Source organism: Mesoplodon densirostris, chromosome 13 (genome assembly GCF_025265405.1).
Source record: "Mesoplodon densirostris isolate mMesDen1 chromosome 13, mMesDen1 primary haplotype, whole genome shotgun sequence".
Taxonomy (NCBI): domain Eukaryota; kingdom Metazoa; phylum Chordata; class Mammalia; order Artiodactyla; family Ziphiidae; genus Mesoplodon; species Mesoplodon densirostris.
In genome coordinates, this window is record NC_082673.1 from 84,775,648 (window position 1) to 84,790,286 (window position 14,639).

Genomic DNA, 14,639 nt, shown 5'->3' on the forward strand with positions numbered 1-14,639 from the left:
GCTTGGACCAATCCCAGCGTCATCCACCCATGTCCCTTCCTCCATCTCCCCAACCCCCAGTGGTAGGGCAGTTGTTTGACAGGCAGACGTGGCAGAGGGCAGACACGCTGGTCTGGGAATCTGAAGAGCCAAGGGTTGTCTGGGTGACCTTGGAGAAAACCCTTCCTTCCTCCAAGTCTCAGTTTTCTCCTCTGTACAATGGGAATAATTTTACCCAGCTTCCAAAGTCACTGTGAGGCTCCAGTGATATGCTACATGTGAAGGGGCTTTAGAGGCTGTGCTGGGCTTTACAAGTCCTCAAGGACAGGCACCTAGCAGCATCTCTGTTCTCCGGGGATCTCACTTAGGACCTGGAATGTCTTGCCTGCTGAGTATGGCTGGGTGGGTGGGAGGTAGCCTGGCGGGAATGACGGACTCCTCTAGAATGTGGCTGAGTAGAGCAGGCGTCCTGCGTGAGCAGAAGCCAGGCAGTGCTGGGGAATGAGGGCGGGGTGGACCACGTGGCAGGAGGCCTTGAGTGTCATAAAGAAGATTCTTCGTCTGCACAACAAACGTGAAACAGGGAACAAGTTAAGGCAACATGCGACCAGGTGCCAATGAGGGGAATGTGGATGATGAACAGATTCCAGACTTTCCTTCAGGGGTGCAGAGGGAGCTGCTGGAGCACTGAACGCCCTGCCTGGGTTTTCTTTCCTCTTTTCAAACACACGACTGATGATCTGTTAAATCAGGAGCTCCTTTCTCTAAAGAGACGGTGAAACTCAGAACCCAGCCTGTGGGAGCCGCTCAGGTGGAGCTTTTCACAGACACGGCTGACTCTGGCTCGGAGTGTTTCCAGACAGAAGAGAGCGAATTTCCATATGCCATCCCTCCGTGAGGGGGCGGGGATTATGACTTCATGGGCTGTGATCTTATGGAGAATTCTGTGGGCTTCCGGGAAGAGGAACTCATTGCTGCTGCCGGCAAGGCAGAGTCCAGGGTTGGAACACTTCCAGAACACCCACACCATCTCACTCCTGACGTGCAACCCTGCCTGTTCCTTGTGCTTAAAGCAAAGCTGTCAGCAAGAGAGAAGGAGGGTTACCCTCCCCCAGCGCCCATCTCCACCAGACATCTTTCCTGGGTGACGTCATTTCAGTCTCCAGGCACCTCGGCGAGGTCAGCCCTGTGCGGTCATGTCATAGAGGAAACGACGAGGCTCAGAGAGGTTAAGGGACTTTATGCCCCGCAGCCGTGAGTTAAATTTAATGTCACACTGGGCGTTGAATCCCGTGGATGAAACACTAAGAAGAAATAATGATAGCTTGCTCCCTCGATGTTTTCGGTTTTATTGTTGTTGTTGTTGTTGTTTTTGCAACTTTCACAATCTCTTTTAATTCGGGACAGTTTTAAAATATCTTTAACATATAATTTGAGTATTCAAGGAAATAGGGAAAGGAGAAGAATGTTAACTTAGTTGTTTTCACAAATATAATCTCTTTTAAAACTGAAAAAGAAACCCAGCTATCTAAAGTTGACATGTCTGGAAAAGTTATCTGTGCCACTCCCTCTCCCTCCCAAAGAAAAGAAAACTCCTCAGAGAGAATTGCTTCCCCTTAAAGTTGCACATATAAGACTGGGGTTCCAGGAGATTCCATGGTGTTTGCCTTCCTGTTTACGTGTGTTGTCTGTGTAAGGGTCCTCTCAAGAATTTGTGGTGTTTCTTCTATTTCTTAAGCTGGGTGGTGGGTTAATGTGTTTGCTTTTTTTCTCATGCTTTATATATAGTGCTTATATAGCATATATGATATATGATTCATATAAGGGCACTTAAAAAGTGGGGATATATATATATATGTATAACTGATTCACTTTGCTGTACAGCAGAAACTAACGTGATACTGTAAAGCAACTATACTCCAATAAAAATTAATTTAAAAAAATGAATGTAGGAGACAGGGGATACAGAGGAAGAAAGAAGAAAGAACAATACTTAGAAGTTAATGTTAAAGATTGAGAATAGGTGTCATTTTAAAAAATAGCTTACTCTCCCTTGATGTTTAGAAATGCCCTACAGATTCCTCATTCTTCTGTATGCAGAGAGGATCAGGTTTTTTTTTTTGTTTTTTTTTTTTTGTTTTGTTTTTTTTTTGCGGTACGCGGGCCTCTCACTGCTGTGGCCTCTCCCACTGTGGAGCACAGGCTCCGGACGCGCAGGCTCAGCGGCCATGGCTCACGGGCCCAGCCGCTCCGTGGCATGTGGGATCTTCCCGGACCGGGGCACAAAGCTGTGTCCCCTGCATCGGCAGGCGGACTCTCAACCACTGCGCCACCAGGGAAGCCCAGGATTAGTGTTTTAATTCATTTAGCCTCAGGCGGCTTTTCTTTGCTTTATTCTGGAGACCTCCTGGTACTTCCCACATTCTAGAGCTTTAGCATCTCTTACCTGGAGCTCCTTGCAGTTCAGCCCCTAGGGGAGCCATCAGTCAATCAAGAAACTGAGACCCAGAGAGTGGCCGCCAGGGCCGGTGGGTGGAGGGGCAGCAGCACTAGGACACACACAGGCTTCCTGGCCGCAGACGACCGCCTCCCGCTGACACTGAGCGTACCCCTCCCGCTGACACTGAGCGTCCCCCTCCCGCTGACACTGAGCGTCCCCCTCCCGCTGACACTGAGCATCCCCCTCCCGCTGACACTGAGCGTCCCCCTCCCGCTGACACTGAGCTTCCCACGGCAAGGTTCCAGGCGGAGAAGGTGAGCACTCACAGCGGAGGGAGAAAAGAGCAGGAGTGCCATTCAGCTAAGCCCCCAATAACCTTCCAACACAAATACACCATCCTTTTCCCATTAAAAAAATATATATAGGGAATTCCTTGGCGGTCCAGTGGTTAGGACTCGGCGCTTTCACTGCCAAGGGCGCAGGTTCAATCCCTGGTCGGGGAACTAAGATCCCACAAGATGAGTGGCACGGCCAAAAAATAAAAAAGAAAAAAAGAAAAGAAATATATACATATATGTAATAGATTTCATTATTTAGATGGTTTTAAGTTTACAGAATAATTTGAGCATAAATTACAGAGTTCCCATATGCTGCGTCCTTCCCTGCCTCAGTTTCCCCTGTTGTTAACATCCCGCATTGGTGCCACACATTTGTTACACTCCATGAGCCCATAGGGGTATGTTAGTGTTGACTAAAGTCCATACTCTACAGCAGGGCTCACTCTTTGTGTTGTACATTCTGTGGGTTTTGACAAACATATCATGACGCGTGTCCACCAATCATACGGAATAGTTTCACCGCCCGCCCTGAGGCTTCCCTGCGCTCCACCTATTCATCCCGCCTCCTTTCCATTTTAAGTAGTTGGAAACTGCAGTTCAGGACAGGTCTGGAAAGAGCTGGGCGACTTCACATGCCAGCCCCAGACTGGTGTCCTGCACAGTGCACAGGATTTGCACCCATGAAGAACAAGGTCCAGGAGCAGCTCCTCACTCCATGGGGCTCCGGGGCTCTGGCGGGTCCCTTGGTCCCTCCCTCCCTCCCTCAGCGTCCCATCCCATCCCAGGCTGCCCGTCTCTCAGGAGATCAAGCATGTGAAGGCAAACACCGGGAACCTTGCTGGCACCTTGCAGGGGCTCCCAAGGGCTAATGCCCCTTTCCTTTCCCTGGCAGGGCCTCTCCAAGCCAGGGCTCTGCTGCAGCCATGTCCTGGCCCTGCATCTGCCCACCAGCAACTGCAGGCCCTGGCATTTACTGAGTTAGGCCAAGCTGCTGCTTCATGTACATCATCTCATGTGATAAATGTGTGCAGCATCTGCTGTTGTAGCCCAGAGTGAAGATAATCCCCCAAGAGCTCCAGACTCCAGAGGCACATTAAGAAAGGGATGGGAGAAAGCTGAAAACAGCAGCTCATTCCAGGCCTGCGGCCGACTAGACAAACTCGTGTTCTCTGCGAGAAACCCAGCAGTACTTAAAAGGAGCACGATTCCTGATGAAGAGCAATTGGGAAGGAAGTGAGGGGGTTGGTGATGGGCCAGGGAGGCCCTCTCCCAGCCTGTACCCTGCCGGTGGGACAGACCCCAGGGCCGTGGGGCACAGTGATTATCCTTCTCTCTCTGGCAAAGCAATGCAGCAAGGGCAACCCGGGCCAGTGGCGTGCAGGGTCAGAGGAGTGGGTCGGCCATGGCTCGCAGGCCCTCTGCAGGGTGTGGGAGCACAGGAAGTGGGCTTTGGCCAGGGAGACAGACCGAAGTCCAGCCACGTAACACACCCATCACCCCGTCATCCATGGGGCACTTGGAGCCTCCCCTCTGAGGGGGTCTGCTCCCCATCCTAACCAGAAAAACAGGCACAGAGTCCTGCCCCCATCACAGGTGTAATTTCTACTACTAAAGACAAGGCAGACCGTGCAAACGGCACCTGTGAGATAATGCTGGGACCTAAACCTGTTTCATTTTATTTAAGAAAAACCAAACAAATTCCAGGGTGCTTTATGCCAGGCATTGCACTGTTCTGTTCCTTTTACGAATATTAACAAATTCAAACATCATAACAACCTATTGAGGTTGGTACTATTATTATTCCATTTTACAGATGGGGAAAGTCAAGTCACATTAAGTAACTTGTGCAGGGCCCCACACAGCTAATAGGTGTTGGAGTGGGACCTGTGCCCGGCTGGTCTGGCTCCATAACCTGCCTGCTAAGCCCACACACCATGAGGCCTTTTATTGATGGCCATCAACAAGAGCTGGGGGAGAACCCGCTGTGAGCCCAGCTAAGGAACTTTAGAGGGACAGATGAAGAAATCAAACGAGCTAGCAAGAGCCGGTTAGACAATGAGGGAACAAGCAAATGTTTGCTGGTGTGTTCTGACCAGAGAGGTGGGAGCGTGGATCTGCGGGGGCCCAGATGGGGAGCAGCACCGTCACACTGTCCGGACACCTTCCACTCACACCCGTCTCCCTCTTGGACTGTACACGCCTGGCCAGCAGAGAGCAGCCCTGTCCAGTTTCACACCCCCAGCAGCACTGCACGCCATGTGTTTGTGGCGGGGCTGAGCCAGGTGAGACGGAGGACCAGAGGATAAAGAGAACGGGGCTCAACCAAGGCCAGACTGCAGGGCGATGAACACGGGTGGTGAACAGACCCCGAGGGCTGGACGAGGGCAGCTGTTAGAAAGTGAAGGGGACCCAGACTGTTCGGATGGGCTGAAGTCAAGCTTAGAGGAGCTGATAAGCCAGGAAGGAGTTAGACAGGAATGAGGGAGTTATGAAGGCTTCCGAGCAGAGAAAGTTCCATAAATAGAGTACTTAAATTTTTTAATGAAAATAACACAGTGCCTTGCACACCATAGATTTTTCTGACAAATGTTTGTTGAATTGGATTGAAAGTTAGGACAAAGAGCTCTGAGTGTGCATTGGATTTAAGTGCCAACTTGATCTCAAATTTGCTTCTTGCACCTAAACAGACTCTTTCCTTCTCAAGTCTCAGGTTCCACCAGGGGAGGAAAGGGTTGAACTAGACCATCTCAGAGCAGCTAGGTGGCTGCTTTGTGTGCACGTCCCGGAGGGTGTCTGCTTCGAGGGCTAGGATCTTGCCTATCTTGCTCTCTGCACTACCCAGTGCAGCGCCTGGCATGAGGTGAAGCCCAGTTCAGACTTGCCTCCTGAATGCACCCTCATCTCCGACATCCTAGGGGTCTGTAGACCCCAGAATGTCAGCATTGTAAGTGGGAAGCTGGTACATGGGGAGTGAGAGTCAGGGACAGTGGCGTCCCTCCCTGTTGTCACTAGAAATGCAGGCCGTGGGCGTCACTTCCCAGACTGGGTCCTGTTCAGCTGGTGCCCGGCTTTCCTGCCCTCCCTCAGACCTTGGAAACAAAAGCACTCATCCTAACCAATGGAATGTGCGTGTAATCCAGAAAAGTCCGCAGAGAGGATGGTGCCAATGGCTTCACTAAACCCAGAACATAAAATGCATTTGAAGAAATTCTGAGTGTCTCCCCAGCTGGCAGAGTAATTCGTACCGTTATGTCCACTGAGCTGGTGTTCTCGTCAGCTTTGTGAACACCAGTTTGGGGAATCGGATGCAAGGTCTTTCTATTTTTCTATTTGGGAACATGGGTTCTTTCTGATAGTTTTTCACTTGATGATGATTCGTGTTCATAATAACTGTAGTCGTTTCATTTACCTAACATTTCATAAGGACCTACTCTGTGCTTCTGGTTTTCATGGGGGGTAGAGTCTAGCAGGGAAGCCAGTGGTGACAAATACTTTGAAAGGGGCCCCTCACTTCCCCTGAGGGCTGCCTATGAGTTGATGGTGTAGCTAAGACTTGGAGGATGACTGGGCCAGAGGAGGGAGTTAGAGAAGGTCAAGGGGAGAGGGGACAGCTCTGGGTGGAGGAAATCACATGTGCAAGCACAGGCATGGGGGAGGGCGGGGCTGGTGTGTTTGAGCCTCTGAGGGGAAGCCTGGGTGGTTGCAGCACAGGATGGGGGTGGACAAAGGGAGACGTGGCCTCAGAGATGGAAGACCCGGTCCTGGGGGGCTTTGAATGTGATCGAAGAACTGAAATGGTGTCCTAAGGACCATGGGATGAGAGGGGAGGTTTTACATAGGATGGGGCAGGGTGTGTGTGTGTGTGTGTGTGTGTGTGTGTCAGAGAGAGAGAGAATCAAGGTTCTAAGTTTAGAAGACCACTCTGGATGCGCCATGGAGAATTCACTGTAGGGAGGAATGTGTGGATACAGGAGGCCAAGGAGAAGCGTGGAGGAAAGGGTGTGGTGGTCAGTGGCGGGAGAGCCCACAGCAGCTGGGGAGGAGGGGGACACGGCCGAAGGAGCAGTCGGGGAGACCCCCGCGAGGCCGTGCAGGAGCAGGGTGGGCGGTGCCGCGCTTGGAGGAGAAGGTAAGAAACTCTGCCGAGGCCGCCGGTGGGAGCGCTCAGGAGACTTAGAATCAATTCCCTTTGGGGCTGAATGGACTTGAGGTGCCCGTGAGACGGCCTCCTGGGGGAACTCGAGGGGCCGAGGCCTGGGAGAGTGCCCTGGGCTGCGGACACAGTCCCGAGAGTCGTCGGCACGTAGGCGGTGGTTGGAGCCACGGGTCCTGCTGGGGTTTCCTGGAAAGAAGCCAGAGACGAAGGACATGAACCTCGGCTCAAACCAGAGCAGGCCTGGTGTTTCAGGGCAGTTAGCGGTGTAGACTGATAAAGAGGAGCCGTTGAATTCAGAGGATGCCGGAAGGGCCTGGGCGCGGCGTGTCCCATATGCCAAGGGGAAGAGCATGCGTTGGCTCTATGGGGTTTTTTGTGTCTGAATCATTCGATTTAAAAAAACATGCTGAGCTTTTGATACATATTTACTGAATTCTATGAAAAAAAGAGAGATGGACTCAACTGAGTGCTGCATATGTGGTCATATACATGACTGTAGTCAAAAGGTGTGTGCTTTGGAAACAAGCAACAGGATCAAATGACAATCAACAACAATCAAACAATGTAAGAAACTTGAATCGCAGCTCTGCCGCTGCTGCAAAGGTCATGGAAGGTAGTGGGAAGAGGTGGGACTGAGAGCCTCAGCCGGGCCTGGTCATCATTAGCGGGGAGGAGACACGGAGAGTCACGGGCAGTGGGGGAAGATGGGGGGCCAGAAGTTCAGCTCCTTCTCGTCGGATGCGCCAAGGCTGGGGTCTGAACGTGCACTGCCTCTCATGTGAGAAGCCGCCCTCTACGATGGAGCGGCCATGGCCCACAGAGGTGGAGGGACATGTCTGCGGTCTCCTAGCTGGCAAAGGCTGAAGCAAGAATCCGGGCCGGATGGGCCTGGTTCTGGAGCCCAGGCTCTTCCCACTGCCCCACTATATTGGGAAACCACAGTCCAGACCTATGTGGGCGGGAGCCCAGGCCCCCCACCGGCACCCCGTGCCTGGCTTACACAGCACGAGGATGGTTACATCCCAGGTTGCAGAATCATGGAGTGCTGAAGGTTTTCCTCTTTCTGAAGGGTCCGGCGAGTTGAGCGGCAACTGGGGGCTGCTGGACCAGGTGGCGGCTCTGACCTGGGTGCAGACCCACATCGGAGCGTTTGGTGGGGACCCTCGGCGCGTGACACTGGCAGCAGACCGTGGCGGATCCGACGTGGCCAGCATCCACCTTCTAACTCCCAGGGCTGCAGATGCCAGACTCTTCCGGAGAGCCGTGCTGATGGTGAGTCGCCTGCCCTGCCTTCAGTCTTGCTGAAGGTGGTCCCTCCTTGACCCCGTTGGCTTCAGTTGCTTGGACTTGTTTTATCCTTTGTTCTGAGTGGGGGTCCTGCCCATGGCCATCTTTCCGTGTTCATGTGAGCCAGGATGCTGCAGGGCTCCCCTGACTGCTGTCCACTCATATCTAAAATGTTAATAATTCTAGACAGGGAAGAGTTTCTATTTCCTGGGAGTGCCTCATTAGGGCTTAATAGCAATTAAAGGAGTGGCGGGCAGCTGGATCTGTCACAGAGCAACAAAGGTTTGGCCAACTTTTTTGCTGACTGGTGAAAGAAGGCAAAGAATAGAACATAACACTCAGGATTCCACTGGACGGTCTGAAGTACCTGCTGAGTGATGATGATGATGATGATGATGCTGATGGTGATGATGCTGATGGTGATGATGATGATGATGATGGTGTTGATGATGATGGTGTTGATGATGATGGTGATGATGATGATGGTGATGATGACGATGATGGTGACGATGATGGTAATGATGGTGATGATGATGATGGTGATGATGGTGATGTTGATGGTGATGGTGATGATGACATGAGAATGTTGATAGTGATGGAATAATTATGATGGAGGAAACAACCTATTGACCACAGCATATGCTCTGATGGCTATTGTGTCACTGATTAGCTTCTAATGTTATTGAATGTCTAACTGGTGCCAGGTACTATGCTCAGTTTTGGAAATGCCATGCTAAATAATACATGTCCTAGTTCTCAGGAAGCTTGTAGTTTACTGGAGAAAGAGATGACAAACACTTAAAGCAGATATTTAAAAGAACATCTTAGAGCAGCTCAGAGAGAAGCTCCCAATCAAACTCAGGGGAAAGAGGGAATGTCCCAGAATGCCTCCTGAGAGAGAGACTGTGCCAGCTGATGTTGAAGGCTGTGTAGGCACGTAACCAGAGTCCTGGCACCAAGGGAAAGTTTGGCTCTTTGCTGGGATCTGCCCATGATGCAGTGCAGCTGGAGGACCGGGTCTGCGTGGACGGTGTTGTGGAGGCAGAGAGCAGCCAGCCTGCACTAAATGCCTCAGGTGTTATCCTGAGTGCATGGGAGCCTTCAACGTCTTTTGTGTGTCTGCTGGTTTGGTTTCCCGTTTTAACCAGTACTAAGTGTACAATTCACTGGCATTGAGTACATTACAATGTAGTGCAACCATCAGCATGAATTGTCACTAGCACTTTTTCATCATCCTAAACAAAGACTCTGTACCTATTAAACACTAACTCCCCATTCTCCTTTCCTCCCAGCCCCTGGCAACTGCTATTCTACTTTCTGTGTCTGTGAATTTGCCCACTCTAATATGAATTTACCTCATGTTAGTGGAATCCTATAAGATCTGTCCTTTTGTAACTGCCTTATTTCACTTAGCATAGTGTCCTCAAGCTTCAACCACGTTGTAGCATGCGTCGGAATTTCATTCCTTTTTAGTGCTGAATGATATTTCATTGTATGTGTACACCACGTTTTGTTTATCCATTCATCTATTGATTGATGTTTGGGTTGCTTCCCCCTTTTGGCTACTGGAAATAGTGCTGCTATGAACACTCTCGTGCCATCAAAGGGTTTTAGGCAGGTGGGAAACTTGCTTAGACTCGCCTTCAGGAAGACTTCTCTTAGAGCTCGGCGGAGGATGCGTGTAAGAGGGGCAGTGCTGGAGGAAGAGAAAGCAATGAGGAGACTACTAAGTGACACAAAGGAAGGTACAAAGGAGAACCACTGAGGCCAGTGCCATGGACCTGCTGGCGATTCTAAGGCCATCAAACCACATCTAGCTCTCTCTAGCCTTCCCAGGCTCCAAACCTGTGATCATAAGCCGGGTGGAGAAGTGTCACTGTTTGGGCACAACTGAGGCGGCCTCAGCATCGTCACTGTCCCTGACAGGGAGCAGGGCCTCCTGCCACTTCGTCTCTCCCCTCAGCCATGGGAGCCTTCTAGCACTCCTTGAAGGCTCCCTGCACTATCCTGCCTCTTACTGGCGGTTTCCTGTGCGTGGATTCCTTTTCTCCCGTCTTCCTCTTTGCCCGGCCTACTCGTCTTTCAGGGGCTCCTTCCAGACTTCCCAGCCTCGAACCAGACCCTCTTCCTATGGCTGATGCCGTCTGTAAACCTCGTACGGCATCTCTCCTCCTTCCTCACCGGCACATAATTACTCCTACTGCCTTGTGTGTCTCTCTTACAAGACTGTCAACTCCAGGACAGCCGGGGGTGCCTGGCTCTCCACAGAGCCCGGGGCACCCAGCACTGCTGTCTTAGGGTCGCTGCTCCGTGATTAACATCCGGGCAGTAAAGGAGCTCATGAGCCTGGGAGGGGGGGTGTCAAGGGACCCACAGGCTAGTCCACTTCTCGCCTTCCCACCTCTTTCTTGTGTTTCTCGTCCTTTGCTTCAGGTTTTCTTCAATCTGTCCCTTCATGCTTGGTGCATCTGAGTGTCAGGAGGCCTGAGCACAAACATCTTTCAGTTCCTGGTATTGAAAGCAGACCGTCCTGACTTTGAGTTGATCCTGAAGGACTGGGTTGATTCCCTCAGGGCCTGCTCAGAAGCCAGACACTCTGTGGGACCCAGAGGACACCAAAAATACCTTCCAGTGGGCCCAGAAGGCAGAATTTTCCTTTTGAAAGCTCTGGAGGGTTTAGATGTTTAGGGAATTTCAAAAATGAATCTGTTTTAACAAATGGTAGTGTATTTAAAAATAATCCCTCCGTCTGTTTTAGTCATTTAGAGGCAGCTTTTTACAACTGCTCCCTGCAGTTTTGGGGGATGCATGTGAAATTATTTGGGAATGAGAGAATTAAAATACTTCAGGATGTTAGCAGTTCTTCAATGTGCTCTCTACCAACAGATGTTTGGGGGAATGAATGTGAGTTGGTGCTATATTCTTGGATAAAATCTTCAGTCTTTCTACAAATCTTGGGACCAGAACTGTTGAAATTTGGATGAGACAGACTCCTGTGATCATTAATAACTTATATTTATTTGTTTAGCATGTTTGGGACCATAAATCACTTCCAATATATTACCTCATAGATTCCTCACATTAATTTGCCAGGGACATTTATTTTATTTCTAATCTAGACAAAAGAAAGCCAAGGCTCGGAGACGTTTAGTGACCCGCTAAAGAACACACGGTAAAGAAGGAGCTGCATTAGGGGTTGGAAGCTGAAGCCAAATCCTGTGTTCTTCTACACTGTGAAGCTCCTTCTCCAAGAGCCTGTGACTCATTCGGGGTCTCAATGGGTCAGAGGAAGAGTGCAGGCCTAGGATCAGACAAGCTGGAATTAAGATGCTGGCCTTGGGTAAAACACTTTACCACTGCCTTCTTCATGGATAAAATAGGTGTGATTAATTCTGTCTCCCACGCGCTCACGCAGTCACGATATAAGGTTTGTAAAGTGCCCTGCACACTGTGGGAACTCAAGGAACCCGAGCTCCCCCATGTCCCATGCCAAGCGAAGGCAACTCCAGGCAAAAGCAGATCCTGAGTGTTTCACCTGCCCTGGGGGCCAGGTTGAAAAAGGAAGAGGGGAGCCATATTGCAAGCCTGAATTCTGTGGCACTGACCCCTTGGCCAGTTTTAAGAGAAGGCAGAGGAGGTCACGTCCTCTGTGCTATGATTCTCAGGACCCAGAAGAAATTTCCATTGCTTTCCTTTGACATTGCCCCAATTCTGCATTCCTCCGAGTGAACTCCAGGCCTCAGAAACTGGCCTCAAGCTAAATTTTCCAGTCTCCTTTCCCACATGAGCCCTACAGTCAAGGCTCAGCAGCTCTGCCACCATTCCTAGAAAATGCTGTGCCTTCCTCTAGATCTTTCCAGGCTCTTCTGTGGTCAGCACGTCCTGTTTTCCACCTGGAAAATTACTCCACCCTTCAGGGCTCAGCCGAATGGGGCCTCTAAGCCTTTCTCCAGCTCTAAAACAGAAAGCATCTCACGGTGGTGAAGAGACTTCTACTTAACAATTTTTAGGAATCCCAACTTGTTTTCCATGCTTGTTAATTTTTCTAACACACCTTATTCCATTTCTACTGGGACTTGGTGCTTGATTTGGTACGTGAATTATGCTCTTAGTAGCTCTTAGTACGGCCTTAACACTTAGCTCAGCTCCTGGTTCAAAGAGGGCACCTGAGACCATGCTGAGTCCATTAAACCAGCAGTGGTGGAGAGCAGGGGATGCTGGTTTGGGCCCAAAGCACTGATTTTTCCTGTTTTCGTTCAGACCTCCGAGCCCTTGCCCCATTGCTTCCCTTAATCAAAACTGGCCTTGCTATTCACAGGCTTTGATGCTTCCATATATATTCTAGAATAAGTTTACGGATTTTTAAAAATATTCCTGATGGGAATTGGATTGTAGTTTCATGTAATTTTTCAAATCATTTCAGAAAAATATCTATGTTTTTAGGATGTTAGTTCTTATATCCATGGATCAGTTTAACCCCATAACCAGGAACATAGTATTTTTGTCTCCTTACGTCTTCTCATAGAGTTTTGAACTTTTCTCCATAAAAGTTTTGTAAAGTTATCTTGGGGCGAGACCTTGAGGCGAGACCCTACGTGAATGGTTTCATGTTTCCTATTTTACTTTCCAGTTGGGTGTAGCGGAAAAAGTTGGTTCTGCATTTGGCGAGCTTTCTTACCGCCTCTAATATTTTGTCTGTTGGTTCCATTGGATTTTCTATGAAGTTATCTCATTATCTGCAAATCTTGGCGGGTTTATTTCTGTGTGCTTTGGAGCAAATACTCACCTGCTGTAACAAGGAGACCCATCATAAAAGTAGCTTAAATAACAAATGCGTTTCTTTTTTCTCCTCTTTCCCATAACGTTTCCCCAAGTGTGGAGTACAGGTATCTCATGATCTCTCGGGGGCCGGCTTCCTTCTAGGTGTTTCTCTGTCATCCCAGGGTCTTGCTGTCATCTGCAGGGCTGAGCCTGGGCTGCCAGGAATTGCAGACTGTGGGGAGGGGACGAAGGAGAGGAGAGCCACCCCTGCTGACGTGGGGAAGGAGGGGCACATCTCCCGGCTCCGCCCCACAGGGACCGCCTCTGGTTTTCACTGCAATGGCCCCAGCACCCAGGACAGTGTCTGGTATTTAACAGGTGTCCAAAAACATATTTGTAGAAAGAAATTCTTGGGAGAACCAATAGCAGAGGTATCAAAAGTAATTTGCAGGGGTGTCTAGGTGAGACAAAATTTTCATAACAATTGCTAAGAAATTGTTCTCTCCCTCGATCCCTGGACATCCACCTTCAAGTTGGATGAGGCACCCTCAAAAGTCATAAAACCCTGGTTTCTTAAGGCTGCACCTCAAGAAGAAACCAAGATACTAACCAGTGCGGGTTCGTCTCGTGTTCCCTGGTCTCCTCTCTCTCCAGCTGCAAGTTTATTTGAAAATTCGAAACCCACAGAGCTTCTGGACGAACCACCCACCGGCCTCACCCAGGAAGCTCTCCCCACTTTCCAAGAATTAAATATTCATTAGGTTTATTTTAATCAGGAATACATACATGATTTAGCAAAGGGTAATGCTTCCCACTTAGAAATCCCTCTGCCTCCGCCCCAAATGTTCCAACCACGTGAGTCACAACAGAAAACAATACAGAAGACGCTGTACACACAGGAGTTCACCAGGTCACCCTGACTTACGGCGGAAGTCGGTGTCCCCAGAGCTACATTCATTTCCCATACATTGGCTGGCTCTATAGAAACAGCCTTTGGGGAATGTTGAGGAAACCACAAGTGTCTTCTTGGACAAACACACTGGAATCTGATGATACGGAAGATCATGTAAGCGCGTGTGCACACACCACCAGCGCAGTGATCTCAGATGGACAGAATTCATATATACTGGACAGACAAACCTTTCCTGTTGGCAGTGCCCCTCCTCCCCCCGAATCCCTTTGTAACCGGGAAAATGGGTCACGGCGACATCTGCAGCCCCCTTCCTAACAGGATCTGGAGATAAAGGCTTCTCCTGCTCTAGAACTTTGCTATGGTTTCTCTTTCGTCTCTTAAAATTATGTTTGACAGAATTAAGCCACTCCAATTCCCATCTTTTCTAGAGCTGAGCATTTTTATTCATGTGGCTGCCAGACTCTTTTTAGAATAAGATATTGGATGCATTGTTCCTTTAGAACTTATCAGTTTCCTTTTTTCAAAAAATCCAACCATTCTCACTTATCCAGTCCAACCAGCCGTTCCACTGTTTAAAGATCCAGCTGAAACATGAGCTCCAGGGTCAGCCTTACCTGACCCCACTCCCACCCAAAGCTGTGAGCTGATTTCTGCTTTACAGCCCCCTTTCACAATATTTGTTTATACACTTTTCTCCCTGTCTACACTGCTGGGGCCTCTCTCTCTCTCAATCCATACACACACACACACACACACACACACACA

The 14,639-nt window shown here is 49.7% G+C and overlaps 1 protein-coding gene across 1 annotated transcript in view; it reads left to right on the plus strand.

Annotated features, from left to right (window-relative positions):
- The window catches only part of TG (thyroglobulin), a 239,070-nt gene that overhangs the window by 133,231 nt on the left and 91,200 nt on the right, over positions 1-14,639 (plus strand). The window contains exon 41 of the mRNA XM_060115916.1: positions 7,983-8,185. Within this exon, the coding sequence (XP_059971899.1) occupies positions 7,983-8,185 (203 nt within the window). The remainder of the gene's footprint in view (positions 1-7,982; positions 8,186-14,639) is intronic.